The sequence below is a fragment of the Capricornis sumatraensis genome, chromosome 20, assembly GCF_032405125.1.
Source record: "Capricornis sumatraensis isolate serow.1 chromosome 20, serow.2, whole genome shotgun sequence".
NCBI lineage: Eukaryota > Metazoa > Chordata > Mammalia > Artiodactyla > Bovidae > Capricornis > Capricornis sumatraensis.
The window spans coordinates 65,293,278-65,308,210 of NC_091088.1; the positions used below are offsets into that span (position 1 = coordinate 65,293,278).

The 14,933-nt window shown below is 39.5% G+C and overlaps 1 protein-coding gene and 1 pseudogene across 1 annotated transcript in view; one reads left to right on the forward strand and one right to left on the reverse strand.

Moving 5' to 3' along the window:
- LOC138096914 (zinc finger protein 665-like) overlaps window positions 1–12,952 on the reverse strand; it is a 29,550-nt gene extending 16,598 nt beyond the window's left edge. The window contains exons 1-2 of the mRNA XM_068993153.1: window positions 12,925–12,952; window positions 7,591–7,717 (exon numbers count right to left, since the gene is read on the reverse strand). Of these exons, the coding sequence (XP_068849254.1) occupies window positions 7,591–7,717; window positions 12,925–12,939 (142 nt within the window). The 5' untranslated portion in view covers window positions 12,940–12,952. The remainder of the gene's footprint in view (window positions 1–7,590; window positions 7,718–12,924) is intronic.
- On the forward strand, window positions 8,556–8,954 carry LOC138096117 (ATP synthase F(0) complex subunit C2, mitochondrial pseudogene; annotated as a pseudogene).
- Window positions 12,953–14,933: the final 1,981 nt, after the last annotated feature.

A 14,933-nucleotide genomic window follows, 5' to 3' on the forward strand; every position in this document is an offset into this window, starting at 1 on the left:
GAGAAACAACCAACCTCAAAAATATACAAGCAACTCCTGCAGCTTAATTCCAGAAAAATAAACGACCCAATCAAAAAATGGGCCAAAGAACTAAATAGACATTTCTCCAAAGAGGACATATAGATGGCTAACAAACACATGAAAAGACACTCAACATCACTCATTATCAGAGAAATGCAAATCAAAACCACAATGAGGTATCATTTCATGCCAGTCAGAATGGCTGCGATCCAAAAGTCTACAAGCAATAAATCCTGGAGAGGGTGTAGAGAAAAGGGAACCCTGTTACACTGTTGGTGGGAATGCAAACTAGTACAGCCACTATGGAGAAGTGTGGAGATTCCTTAAAAAAACTGGAAAAGAACTGCCTTATGACCCAGCAATCCCACTGCTGGGAATACACACCAAGCAAACCAGAATTGAAAGAGATACGTGTACCCCAGTGTTCATTGCAGCACTGTTTATAATAGCCAGGACATGGAAGCAACCTAGATGCCCGTTAGCAGATGAACAGATAAGAAGGCTGTGGTACATATACACAATGGAGTATTACTCAGCCATTAAAGGAATTCATTTGAATCAGTTCTAATGAGGTGGATGAAACTGAACCCTATTATAGAGTAAAGTAAGACAGGAAGAAAAACACCAATACAATATACTAACGCATATACATGGAATTCAGAAAGATGGTATAACGATAACCCTATATGCGAGACAGCAAAAGAGACACAGATGTATAGAACAGGCTTTTGGACTCTGTGGGAGGGGGAAAGGGTGCGATGATTTGGGAGAATGGCATTGAGACACGTATAATATCATATATGAAATGAATCATCAGTCCAGGTTTGATGCACGATACTGGATGCTTGGGGCTGGTGCACAGGGATGACCCAGGGGGATGGAACGGGGAGTGGGGAGGGAGCGGGCTTCAGGATGGGGAACACGTGTATACCTGTGGTGGACTCATGTTGATGTATGGCAAAACCAATACAATACTGTAAAGTAATTAACCTCCAATTAAAATAAATAAATTTATATTAAAAAAAGATATAATGTAAAGTCATATCATAAAGAACATGACAGAATATAGATATTACCTTTTATAAACAAATAAAATTTTGAGTATTTACTATAAAACATGTACTACTGACAGCACTAATTTGCTTTAAAGGCTTGAGGTAAATTAACATGTTTTTCTCTAATCAGAGCAGGAGACACACCCAACTGGCCCACAAAGTGGTAAGAGAACCAGGATATGAATCTGAACCTACTGGGATGACTGAAAAAACTTATTTGTAAACATGACCACCCAACAAATGAATAGACTAGAAAATATTTCAAAAAAATAAAAATAAAAGAAACTTAGAAGGAAAATATCAAGGAAGATACAAGACAAAAGAAGTCTGTTTAACTATTATTCAACCATCCCATCTCGAAATGGGTTGTGAGTCATCATGGATGCACAGAGTGATTTAGGTCATGTCCTGAGAAACGTGTTCAATAAATGATCAGAGATTATCTTTACAGTGAGAGTATGTAGAAGGTGGAGGGATGTGATAGGTAAGAACAACGTTTCCACCCACATCAAGGTACTACATGAGGACTGGTCAGGACTAAGAAAGGGCCTGCGTAGAGCATAGGGCACACAGGTTTATGTCAGATATCAGCTTCTGACTGCATGTCTTTGTGAAAATAACTGAGAGCACAAACTAATATACTGACGTTAAAAGAAAAGAACTGGTTCAGCAAGTTTATGGGCATTATACTACGGGTATGGGACAGAAACAAGAGAGATTTTAAAAGTGACTGTGATATATGGAGAAAGCAGGATAATACCTGTTATACTATTTATAATGTAATGTATCCAACTCTGATTTTGTAACTTACAATGGAATGCTTATATTCAAGAAAAACATACACAATATTCCAGGATATTGTATAAGAATCTTATTAGCAGAAATCAGCAGGAAAATCCAGGAAAAGGCTATCTAAACCTGGGTTCCTCTGCCAAATACGATTAACCTCTCCATTGGACATTTACTTCGTTTCTTCTTCCACACATGGTCATCTCAAGATCGAGGAGTATCAAAGGAAAGGAGGGACTGACACTGACTCTGGAAGACTTTCCCAGTTACAAAAGCCTTTCTGAGGCATCCAACTCTTTTTTGTAGAAAAAGGCTTTTTTCTCCTAGACCTTCCCTGAGTTCAAAAGAGCAGATTCAAACAGTTACTAATACATTAAAGGACATTCAAGGATCATACCATGATCAAGTGGGATTTATTGCAGGGATGCAAGATTTCTCAATATCCACAAGTTAATCACTATGATACACCACAGTAACAGTTGAAGACTAAAAGCCGTATGATCATCAATAGAAGCAGAAAAGGTTCTGACAAAATTCAAGTGCCATATATGATAAAAACCCTTCAGAAAGTCAGCACAGATGGACCCTACCTCAACATAATTAAGACTATATATGTCAAACACACAGCTAACATCATACTCAGCAGGGAAAAACTGAAAACACTCCCCTTAACAACATGAATAAGACAAGAATGTTCACTATTGCCACTTTTATTCAACATATTTTTGGAAGTCCTAGCCACAACAATCAGAAAAAAAAAACAAATAAAAGGAATTTAAGGTAAAAAAAATAAAGGAAAAGTAAAACTGTTGCTATGATGCTACACACAGAAAATCCTTAAGATGCCACCAGATGACTACTAGACCTCATCAATGAACAGAGTAAACTTGCTGGATACAAAATATATAGAAAACTGCTGCATTTCTATACACTAATAATGATATATCAGAAAGTGAAATTAATGAAACAATCCCATTCACCACCTCAGAGAAATAAAATTCTAAGGAATAATCCTACCTAAAAAGTCAAAAGAACTGTACTTATAAAACTATAAGATGCTGATGACTGATACCAAAGATGACACAAACAGATGGCACAAACATATACCATGTTCTTGGACTGAAAGAAGTAACACTGTCACAATGACCATACTATCCAAGGCAATCTACATAGTCAATGCAACCCTTCTCAAATTAACAATGACATATTTCATAAAGCAAAGAAAAACTTAATTTGTACCAAAATACAAAAGACTCTGATATCTAACATGATCTTGAGAAAGAAGAACAGAGCTGGAGGAATCATGTTCCCTGAGTTCAGACTATACTACCAACTCACAGTCAACAAAGTAAAAGTGAAGTCGCTCAGTCGTGTCCAACTCTTTGTGACCCCATGGACTGCAGACTACCAGGTTCCTCTGTCCATGGGATTTTCCAGGCAAGAATACTGAAGTGGGTTGCCATTTCCTTCTCCAGCAGATTTTCCTGACCCAGGGACTGAACCTGAGTCTCCTGCATTGTAGGCAGATGGCTTTACCATCTGAGTCACCAGGGAAGTGGTATGATGATGGCACAAAACAGAAACACACATCAGTAGAACAGGACAGAAAACCCAGAAATAAACCAATTTACTCAGAGTCAATTATTCTATAACAAAGGAGGAAAGAATATAGAATGAAGAAGTCTCTTTAATAAGTGATGCTGGGATAAATGGATAGCTACATGAAAAAGAATGAAATTAGAACATTCTCTAACACCACATACAAAAATAAACTCAAAATGTGTGAAATATCTAAATGCCAGACCAGATACAATAAATTCATAGCAGAAAACAAATGCAAAACACTGACATAAATGTCAGCAAAATTTTTTTGAATCTATCTCTTAGAGTCATGGTAATAAAAGCAAAATCAAACAAATGAGACCTAATTAAATTTAAAACCTTCTTTCAAAGCAAAGGAAACCAAAAAAGGAACAAAAATTAAACTTTTGCACTAGAAGACTATATATGCAAATGATGCTATCTATAAGGGATTTATTTCCAAAATATACAAACAGTTCATACAGCTTCATATCAAAATAAACCAACAAACAACCAACCCAGTCAAGAACTGGGCAGAAGATCAAAACAGATACTTCTCCAAAAGAGACAAACAGATGGCAAACAGTCACCTGAAAAGATGTTTGATGTCTCTACTTATGAGAGAAATGCAAATCAAAATCACAAAAATGTATCACCTCACACTGGTCAGAATGACCACCATCAAAAAGTCTACAAACAATAAATGCTTGAGAGGGTGTGGAGAAAAGAGAACCCTCCTACACTGTTGGAAGGAACATAAATTGGTACTGCCAGTTTGGAGAATAGCATGGAGGTTCCATAAAGAACTAAAAATACAGCTATCACATGAAAGAGCAATTCCAATCCTGGGTATATATCCAGAAAGGATGAAAACTAATTCAAAATGATACATGCACCCCAATGTTTTTAGCAGCACTATTTATACCAGCCAAAACATGGCAGCAACCTAAATGTTCACTGACAGACAAAGGGATAAAGAATATGTGGTACATATATACAAGGGAATATTGTGAAGTGAAAGTAGCTCAGCAGTGTCCAACTCTTTAAGAGCCCATGACCTGCAGCTGCCAGACTCCCCTGTCCATGAAATTCGCCAGGCAAGAACACTGGAGTGGGTTGCCACCTCCACAGCATAAAACACAAAGAAATAATGCCTTTTGCAGCAATTTAGACAGACTTAGGGATTATTCTAAGTGAAATCAGACAGAGAAAGACAAATATCATAGGATATTATATGTTAAACTGAAATAAATGATACAAATGAACTTATTCACAAAATAAACTCACTGGAATAAAAAACAAACTTATGGTTACCAAAGGGGATAGTACAGGATGGTGAGGGGGCAGGAAAGGGACAGATAAATTACCAGTTTGAATATTTACAAACAAATGTATATACAAAATAGATAAAACAACAAGAACCTACGATACAGCTCAGGGAACTATATTGAGTATCTTGTAAACTGCTGTATACCTGAAACACAAAACTGTAAATTTACTATACTTAAAAAGTGGAGAAGGAAATGGCAACCCACTCCAGTATTCTTGCCTGGAGAATCCCAAGAACAGAGGAGCCTGGTAGGCTGCTGTCTATGGGGTCGCACAGAGTCGGACACAGCTGAAGCGACTTGGCATGCATGCATTGGAGAAGGAAATGGCAACCCACGCCAGTGTTTTTGCCTGGAGAATCCCAGAAATAGAGGAGCCTGGTCGGCTGCCGTCTGTGAGGTCACACAGAGTCAGACACAATTGACGCGACTTAGCAGCAGCAGCAGCTGCATACCTAAAAAGAATGGTTAAAACAGAAACAAAAATACCTCTTGCAGAGATGTTCAAAAGATGTTTCACAAGGGTGTAAAAACTACTAAATGGCGGAAGCAGTCTATGAAACAAGACATGTTGACAAAACTGAATACCCACCAGCAAAAAACTTACTTGGAACATTATCATACACTACAGACAAAAACCCGAAGAATTGATGCTTTTGAACTGTGGTGTTGGAGAAGACTCTTGAGAGTCCCTTGGACTGCAAGGAGATCCAACCAGTCCATTCTGAAGGAGATCAACCCTGGGATTTCTTTGGAGGGAATGATGCTGAAGCTGAAACTCCAGTACTTTGGCCACCTCATGCGAAGAGTTGACTCATTGGAAAAGACTCTGATGCTGGCAAGGACTGGGGGCAGTAGGAGAAAGGGACGACCGAGGATGAGATGGCTGGATGGCATCACGGACTCGATGGACAGGAGTCTGAGTGAACTCCGGGAGATGGTGATGAACAGGGAGGCCTGGCGTGCTGCGATTCATGGGGTCGCAAAGACTCGGACACGACTGAGCGACTAAACTGAACTGACAGACAAAAACGAACTCAAAATGGTTCAAAGACCAAAACCTAAGTCCCAAATGTATAAAACTCCTAGAAGTAAACGTTCAGGAAATGTTTCTGCAAATTGGACCCACAAATGATTTACCAGATATAACACCAAAAGCACAGGCCACAAAATAAAACCAGATATTAATAAATTGAACTATATCAAAATTATAAACTACTCTGCATTAAAGTGCAGCGAGTTTGAAAAGACAATCAACAGTAAAAGAGAAAATATGTGGAAATCATACATCTGATAGTAAGTTGAGTACAAAGACTATATGAAGAATTTTAAGAGGGAATGATCACCAGTTGCACCATAGGGACCATTTCCCAATCAGTCACCCAAAGCATTGCAAATACAAAACAGAAACACTGAGAGTAACACAGAAATTTGAACTCAATGATAAAATAAAAAAATACCTACAATGCACAGAACAACAGTGCAGCCAATAGCTTCATAGATATGAGAATGTGAACTTGGACAAAGTTGTCCTGGGATAAATTCCCATACCATTTACAGAGGCTAAAATATATGGTCCTTGATACACATCAACAACACTGTCATGGTGCCCTTGACAGAGTCTCCAAAGCCAGAAAATAACCTGGAAAGACGTATCAGGCTCTCATGATTCTTTCTCTCTCATAATCCTAGAACATACTGATCACTCTACTGGATAGCTTCAAGTGGTGACTTGCTAGAGAGCAAGAAAATAACATTAGGAATAGTGTCTCCATCACAGTTTTCTGTTACCTACTAAATCCACTACACAGAGACTCAGAGGCTGCCAATTAAACATAGGTGGATTATCACAGCAAGGAAACCAGATAAAATTACAGACCCTCAGAGGAATATATTTCAAAGAAATTGAAGAGGTAAAATGATACAAAGTAAGGAGAATGGAACATCAGGAACAGTTGACATTCCCAGACTGGGAAGAGCAGCACAAGAGTAAAACTAACACAACATGAAGGTCAGACATTACAGCATCTTGAGATGGGACCATGCGCTCAGCCTACAGATGGCAAGCTAAGAGCCCGCGAGATTCACGTATGCTCCCCTCGTAGGATCTAGGATCAAAAAGACGATCTCTCTACCCACTCTTACATTTTCCTAAGTAACAACCACAGACGATCCAATCCACCAACTTGTCCCACTCCTAAAGAGAAGAAAACAGTGCTTTTGAGATGCTCATTTTTCTTTACATGTTGTAGTTTTGGCTACTTTTACATCACTCCCCACTGTCCAGAGATTTTTCTCAGGCTCCAATATGCAGATAATATTGAGATCAGAAACAGAAATTCTGGGACTTCCCTGGTGATGCAGTGGTTAAGACTCTGCATTTCCAATGCAGGAGGTGTAGGTTTGATCCTTAGTCAGGGAACTAAGATCCCACATACAGAATGGTGCAGCCAAAAAAAAGTAAACAAGCAAGTGAAAACAAATAGATATTGAGTGTTATCAGAAGAAAGAAATCTAAGTGACGTGGATTTTTTTAAACACGGAGCCAAAGTCAAAAGGTAGAAAATAGGAAATCGGGTTTTTAGGTATTTTTTTTTAACATCTGCCAGTGAGCTCTGTACATAATTAAGCTCTGGGACAACCTCAGATACGACATGAAACAGACACAGCATCTGAAGAGGGTCAGTTTAACCTTGTGAAGCTGTGTCATGCCCCAGTCACCAGAACTCTCACATGAAAGACATCAGGGCCTCCCAAGGGGCACACAGGGAAAATGCAGATACCCAAGGGCAGCTCTGGAAGGAAGTCATCCTCACCCACAGACAGCAGGTTCCTGTAGGTCTCCAGCATCACGTCCCTGTACAAGGCCCTCTGAGCAGGGTCCAGGAATTCCCACTCCTCCTGAGTGAATTCGATGGCCACATCCTCAGAGGTCAGTCGTTCCTGAAATGAAACCACATGTCACCAAAAGGGCCATGAAAAGTTCTCATTTTCATGCAAAAGAGAAAGGGCGGTAAGGGGCAAGGATTGACTTGGTTGAAGTATGTGTTCTAACAGATCAATGCAGGGGTATCTGTATCTGGAGAAATTACGGATCTCTAATTTTAATTTCTTATGCTTTTTCCTAAGACCTTATGAGATCCTCCAATTAATATGGATTTTTCATCATTGTTCAAAATCCATGCAATATATAAAAATAAAGCTCAACACTGTTTTGGCTATACAAAAGTGTCAGATATTATGTTCTATCCACTGAGAGCAACTCATTATCTAGATGAGGTACAGCATGAGTGGTGTATTCAGAGATGACAAAGTCCATGGCACTTTTAATGGAAAGGTCAAAATTTTCAGGTATGATGTTGATAATAGCAGCAAGGACCAAATGTCTCAAGGCTTCCTGTTGCTCTAAATTACTGTAGTATTACTCTAAACATTAAATAAGTACTTTACAGGCAAGAACCTGTCATCAACATAATAGCTCATTAAAGAACCATCTGTTTCCACCTTAGAGAAGAAAACCTGGGTCACAGACACTCTGAGAAAGTTGACTCAGATCAAAAAGGTAAGAAATGTTACGTGAAGCACCTGAACTCAGAAGCTTGGGCTCAGCAACTGAAGCTTAAGCATCTAACAGTGAAGTAATACAGAGAACATTACAAGTCCTTTGACAGAGGGCTCCTAAAGAAAACTTGAAAGAAGTCCAAGGTGAGGCTCTTCCCTGCCCCTCTGTCTTCTATGCAGGGGGAGCAGCTCTCGGGCCTCAGGGCTTCATCCCTTGAATATGGACACCTGTGCCAAATTCGTTTCTACCCCCTCCCTGATCGGGAGAATGTTCCCCCTGTTGAGTGATCACTGTCCACAGTGGTGGTGAAGGACCAGAGACACTGACCCATGAGAGCCACAGCAGCTTGGCAGCCCCAGGTCCCTGGACCATCTCACTTATTCCTAGCCACAGCTTCCAAACCAGTGCCATTTCAAAGGACTTTGACACAGCAGCCAAGTTCCCTGGAGCTGGAGTTGCCACAGCAGGGGTGGCTGGCTACGGGGCTGGAAGTGGGACTTTGTTAGGGAGCTTCATCACTGTTATGCCAGGAACCCTGCTCTGAAACAGGAGCTCTTCCATGCCATGGGCTTGGCCCTCTCAAAGGCCATGGGGCTCTTTTGGCTGATGGTGGTCTAGCTCATCTTCTTCATGATGTGAAGGAGCTCTTTCCACCTCCCATACTTTTTTCTGCTGTGTCTGCCCTGTATGTTCCCTTTCCTGTAACTACCCAGGCAGCCTGGGGAAAGTGGTGGGCTCAGGTTTTGACAGAAGGAAAACAAATAAATATTGTATTAATATGAAAAAAAAAAAAAAGTCCAAGGTGAACAGTGTGGAATGGCATGAAAGGGCATCATAGACGTGAATACAGAAACACAAGTGTTAGTAACTTACTACTTAAAACACTAACAGGATGGTTTAGAAATTTTCAAGGCCACAGATTATACTGATAACATAATTTTAACTGAAAGAAAAAGGTGATATGTAGTTTTTAAATCATGCTGTCTTTTATCTAAATCACAGACTTGCACATGCATGCATGCTTATCTATAAAAAATTAACTGACATGAGAGGATTCGTCTTTTGACAGATTTTTTTGGACAATTATATACCATCCTTTTATTCACATGTATTTCAGCATCTTTCAGATGATAAAAATGTATCCTTTGTACTCAGCTGAGTTTGTCAACAGGATTCTATACTAGGCTACCAAAAGAAAACTGGTAAAAAATTAAAAACAATTATGATTTGAATTCAATTCATAATAGAATTACCATACACAAAGATACAAATATAATTTTATCCATTTAGATTTACATAGCAAGGCATTAACGGAAGCCAAAGACTTTCTTTGCCTTTTTTTCCATTTCCAATAAAAGAGTGATTTGAAATTAGAAGAGTCATTAGATTATGACCAAAACAAAATATCACAATACCAAGTAAAAAATTTCTTGCTGAATTAAAAATCATGGCAAAAAGAATATGGAAAAAAAATAGTTATTAAGCAAGACTATCTCAAGAAACATCATGATAGGAAGGAAATATTCAATACATTCCTTCTGAAATTACAGTGGCATGAAAGGAGCTGTCCAGGGTGCCTGTCTTTCACCACCATACGATGCACAGGAGCAGGGGCCACTAGAAGAACTAACAGGAGGAAAAAAACCAAGGCAAGAGACACAGAGTTTGTCAGAGAGTTGAAACAGGTAGTACTCACTAACCCAAGGACATGGACAGATGAAAAGTGAAAGGATGGAAAAATACAGTCCATCCTAAAGAGAGCAGGGGAGACTGTTATATCAGACAAAATAAACTGAAGGAAAAAAAAGTGCAATGAGATAAATATTGTGTAATGATAAAATGGTCAATTTACCAAAAAGCTGTAACAAGTAAAAATATATATACATCTAACATTAGATATCTCAGAAAAATGAAGCAAATATTGAACAGGCATGTACAGATCACACTTCCCAAGAAAAGCAGAAAACACATGTATCTCAAGGACACAGAAAACATTCTCTATGACAGACCACATGTTAGGCCAAAATTAACCATTTTAAGAGACTGATACCATAAAAGTATCTTCCCTAACAATGATGAAATAAACACAAGAAAAAAAGAAAATTCCTCAAATGTGGACATTAAACAACTCACTCTTACACCACAAATGGGTCTAAGAAAAAAATCACATGGAAATTTTTAAATACATGGATAATAACAAAAAGACAACATTACAAAATTTATAACACACAGAGAACACTGTACTAAAAGGAAAGTCTGAACTGTTACATGCTTACAGTAAAAAAAAAGAAAAGATCTTAGATCTGAAATACATTTTTAGACCTCTAGGAATCAGAAAACAGAAAACAAACTCAACTCAAGTTTAGCAGAAGGAAAAATGTAAATAAGAAAGATTAAACCAGAGATGCAACAGAAAGTAGAAAAATATGAAAATCAACAAACCATCAGTTGATGTTTTGAAAAAACTGTATATGAAAACCCTCACTTTGATAAAGGAAAAGAGAAAAAAAGATTCAAATAACTAAAAACAGATATGAAACAGGAGTGATTACAACTGAGGTCAAAAAGATAAGGAAGTACTATGACCAATAATGTCTATAAATGACAGAATACAGGAGATACTGGCAAATTCTCAGAAACATACAAACTATTTTATTTATTAAGAAATAAAAAATTTGAGAAGTGTTGAAAGTGAAAGTGATAGCCACTCAGTCGTGTCTGACTCTTTGTGACCTCATGCACAGTAGCCCACAAGGCTCCTCTGTCTATGGAATTTCTCCAGACAAGAATATTGGACTAGAGAGCCATTTCTTTCTCCAGGGAATCTTCCGACCCAGGGAGAGAACCTGGGTCTCCTGCACTGAAGGCAGATTCTTTATGATCTGAGTCACCAGGGAAGCCCATTATAACTAGAGAGATTTAAAAAGTAGTCAAAAACCTCCAAGAAAAATATAGGACCAAATTCTACCAAACATTTACAAAAGAATTACCACTAGTCCTGCTAATTCTATGGAGCAAGCATGATTCTAATAGTTTGCTGATTTCCCAAAGACACAAGAAAGGAAAACTAGAAAACAATACCCATGACGAATACTGATGCAAAATTAAAATACTTGCAAACCAACTTCAACACATATTAAAAAGAACTGGGGAAACAGACACAGAGAACAGATGGAGGTGGGAGGGGAGGAAGGAGAGGGTGTGATGTATGTAGACAGTAACATGGAAACTTACATGACCATATATAAAGTAGAGAGCCAATGTGAATTTGTTGACTGACTCAGGGACTCAAACAGGGGCTCTCTAACAACCTACAGGGGTGGGATAGGGAGGAAGATGGGAGGGAGAGGACATATATATACCTATGGCTGATTCATGTTGGTGTTTGGCAGAAAATAACTTCTGTAAAGCAATTATCCTTCAATTAAAACAATGTAAATAAATAAATAAAAAGATCTGACACCATGACCAAGTGGATTTTATTCATATAAGGCAAGGAGAAGTCAACACACAAAAATCAATTAATATGACACACCACATTGACAGATTAAAGGGGGGAAAAAAAAACAGGATCAACTCGATGCAGAAAAAAACCATTCGACAACAATTTGACAACCTTCCAAGATGGGACACTTAACAAACTACAAACAATAAATTATACCAACATCAACATAATAAACGCCATTATGAAAAGAGGACAGCAATGGGGAAAGAATAAAAGCTTTTTCTCTGAGGTCAAGAAGAAGCCAAGGATGCACACTCTGCACTACAGTTCAACAAAGCAATGAAACCCTTAGAGGAATTAGATGAGATCTTCTTTCCCACATGACAAAGTTTCATCAGTAGAAAACATTAAGATTTAAACATGCTATATCAAAACAGATTCTTTAATAACCACACAAAGGGTCAATCAACCAATTAACTCATTATCAATACTGCCATGACAATCTTTGTAGAAGCAGAATAAAACATCGTGAAAGTCACAGAATTATTCAAAGAGCAAACAGCAAAACTCTTGAAGAAGGAAGATGGAGGTCTTTCTATTTCAACACCTACTACAAGGTAATCAAGGTGACGTGGTACTGGTATAAAAACAGACAAATAAACCGACTGAACCCAACACAGTACTCAGAAATAACTCTTTGTGTATATGTAAGGTATATTCACAAGGATGTCAAGATACACAAAAGGGAAAGGACAGGCTCAATTGATCTGATTCCCAGATTTAACCAGCTATTGTGCAAACAAACACCTGACTTTCACGTGCAGTTTCCTTACCCTGGTTGAGAGAGCAGACAGTGCATCCAGATAGGCCCTAAGCAATCCCTGCTGCCCAACAGCACTGAGACCCCTTCTCCAACCCGTGGGTGAGAAGCCCTGCCCAGGACGGTGCCCAGGGGAGCCTCCTCACAAGGGCCAGGTCACCGAGTCATGGGGAGACGGGATCCAAGTGGAGACGACAGGGCCTGGGGGAAGGCCCCGGATGAGTGTGCATGTACAGGAGTCACACAGGACACTCCAGAGTCAGACATGATTAGTGAGTCTAGAGAAGGGCATTACAGGAAGGACAGACGAAATATGACCTTACCTGAGAGCGAGCCATGCCTCACTCATTTTCTTTCCTCTTCTTTAACTTCAGAGCTTCCCCAGGCAACACGCGTCTTCAGAGGTCTATCATGAAAATTGAAAACATGCTGTTTAATGCTTAGAGTCAACACATCCCCTTCCTGAGCCCCAACCACACACACACAGGGAAGCCCTCACCTTGAGGAACAGACAGGTCCCTGTGGCAAATGTCTCAGGAGGGACTCAGGACAGTCAACTTCTGCAGAGAGACCAACACGGGACTTTCCCACACTTTCCCTCGGCTCACACTCCCCTCCTGCTGAGGCCTCATGTACACAGCAGCAGCAGGCACCTCCACTGACCAGGCAGTCTCCTTCAGGTCACACAGCAGGCCCTGATCCATCCCCACTCAGAACGGAGCATCCCCTTCTCAGCCCAGACCTCAGCCCTCAGGACTGGGAGGACTCAAGAGTCCTGATGCTCTGTGAGGGATCCAGACTGGAATCAACTGGGGCATCTTAAACAGTCTCGAGCTGTGGACCAACACAAACTACCTGAAGGGGAATCTCTGGTCAGAGGGTACAAAACATGTGTGTCGGGAGCTGCATTAGACATTACTGACAAAATGGAGGCACGGCCCCAACCCCCTCTTTCTCCTGCAGGCATGGACCTGGGATGAAGGAGTTAGGTCTTGTGATTCTAATTGTTTTTTCCTTTCCTTTGTTGCTTACTGAAAAGAAGGTTAAGGTGCTTATTGTCCTTGAGAGGAGCATGAGAAGGCACAAAGCCTTCTGGAGTTGTGCCCTGAGAATAATCCATAAAGTTAACCACTGACCTTTGTTCAAGGATCTTTACAAAGAGTGTTCCAGGATGAGCAAGTAGGCCACAGCTTGAGGCCATGGGAAGGATTGTCATCTGAGACCTATTTGTGAGGGAAATGTTTATGGCAAAGGAAGTTTGCTGAATTTAGAGTTTCGGAATAATTAAGAATAGTTAGAAGCTAAAAATTTAAGGAATGTGGTAGTGCTAGCATGTTTTACAATAGCTTATACAGATTAGGAATTTCAGAGATATTAATAGCTAAAGCCTTCTTAGGAGATAGTGAACTTAGGATGCTAGGGGCAAACAGGATTTAGAAAGATAAGAAATAAACTGAGGAATGTGTTATACAGCCCAGACATAAGCATGAGTTACAGTGTAATCACAAGTTAAAGTAACCAAGATTCTGAGAGAATAGCTGAAGCAGAAACTCTGTTTGAAGGGCAACAATGTTTTATAGAGACAATAAATCTGGGTGAGGGGAAAATTGAAAATTCCAAAACCTCTGACCTAATGGTTTTGTCAAAGTATAAAAGAGAATCTGAAGCTTGCATAAACATGCAGTCCCGAACCTTGAGTCAGAGGCTGCATCATTCTCCATCAACACCGCTCATCTCTTCAGGCTAATTCCCTGGCTGCTGGAGCTGGACTCCGGCACATCTGTATGCAAAATGCGTCATCAATGAAACATGAAGCCTGGACTGAGCACCATTCAGAGGCAAAAAGCACCACCCCCCACCAAGTCTCTTTTTCTTGCCTAGCCTTACTAAGGTGTAACTAACAAAAATGGTATAAATGTACTGTGTACAAAGTGATTATGTGATAGACTCATACACTGAATAATTAATATAGTTGAATAAGTTACACTTCCATCTATGACTACACTGTATTATTTCTCTCTGGGTGAATTTCAAGGATATAGAAACACTACCGGCAGCATGCAGTACCTCAGATCCCCAGAACTTACTTATTTTACAACGGAAAATCTCTACTCTTCGACTACCAGTGCCCCATTTCCCCCTCCACCCAGCTCCTGGTAAAAGCCTCATTACTCGATGGCTCTATGAGTTTGACAATTCTAGTTTCCACATAGTGTCTGTCCTCGTTTGTCAGGCTTATTTAACTTGGCATAATGTTCTCTAGGTTCATTCATTCTGGCATAAATGCAGGATTCTTGATTTTTATATTTATATACAGAGAAACAATAGTTCA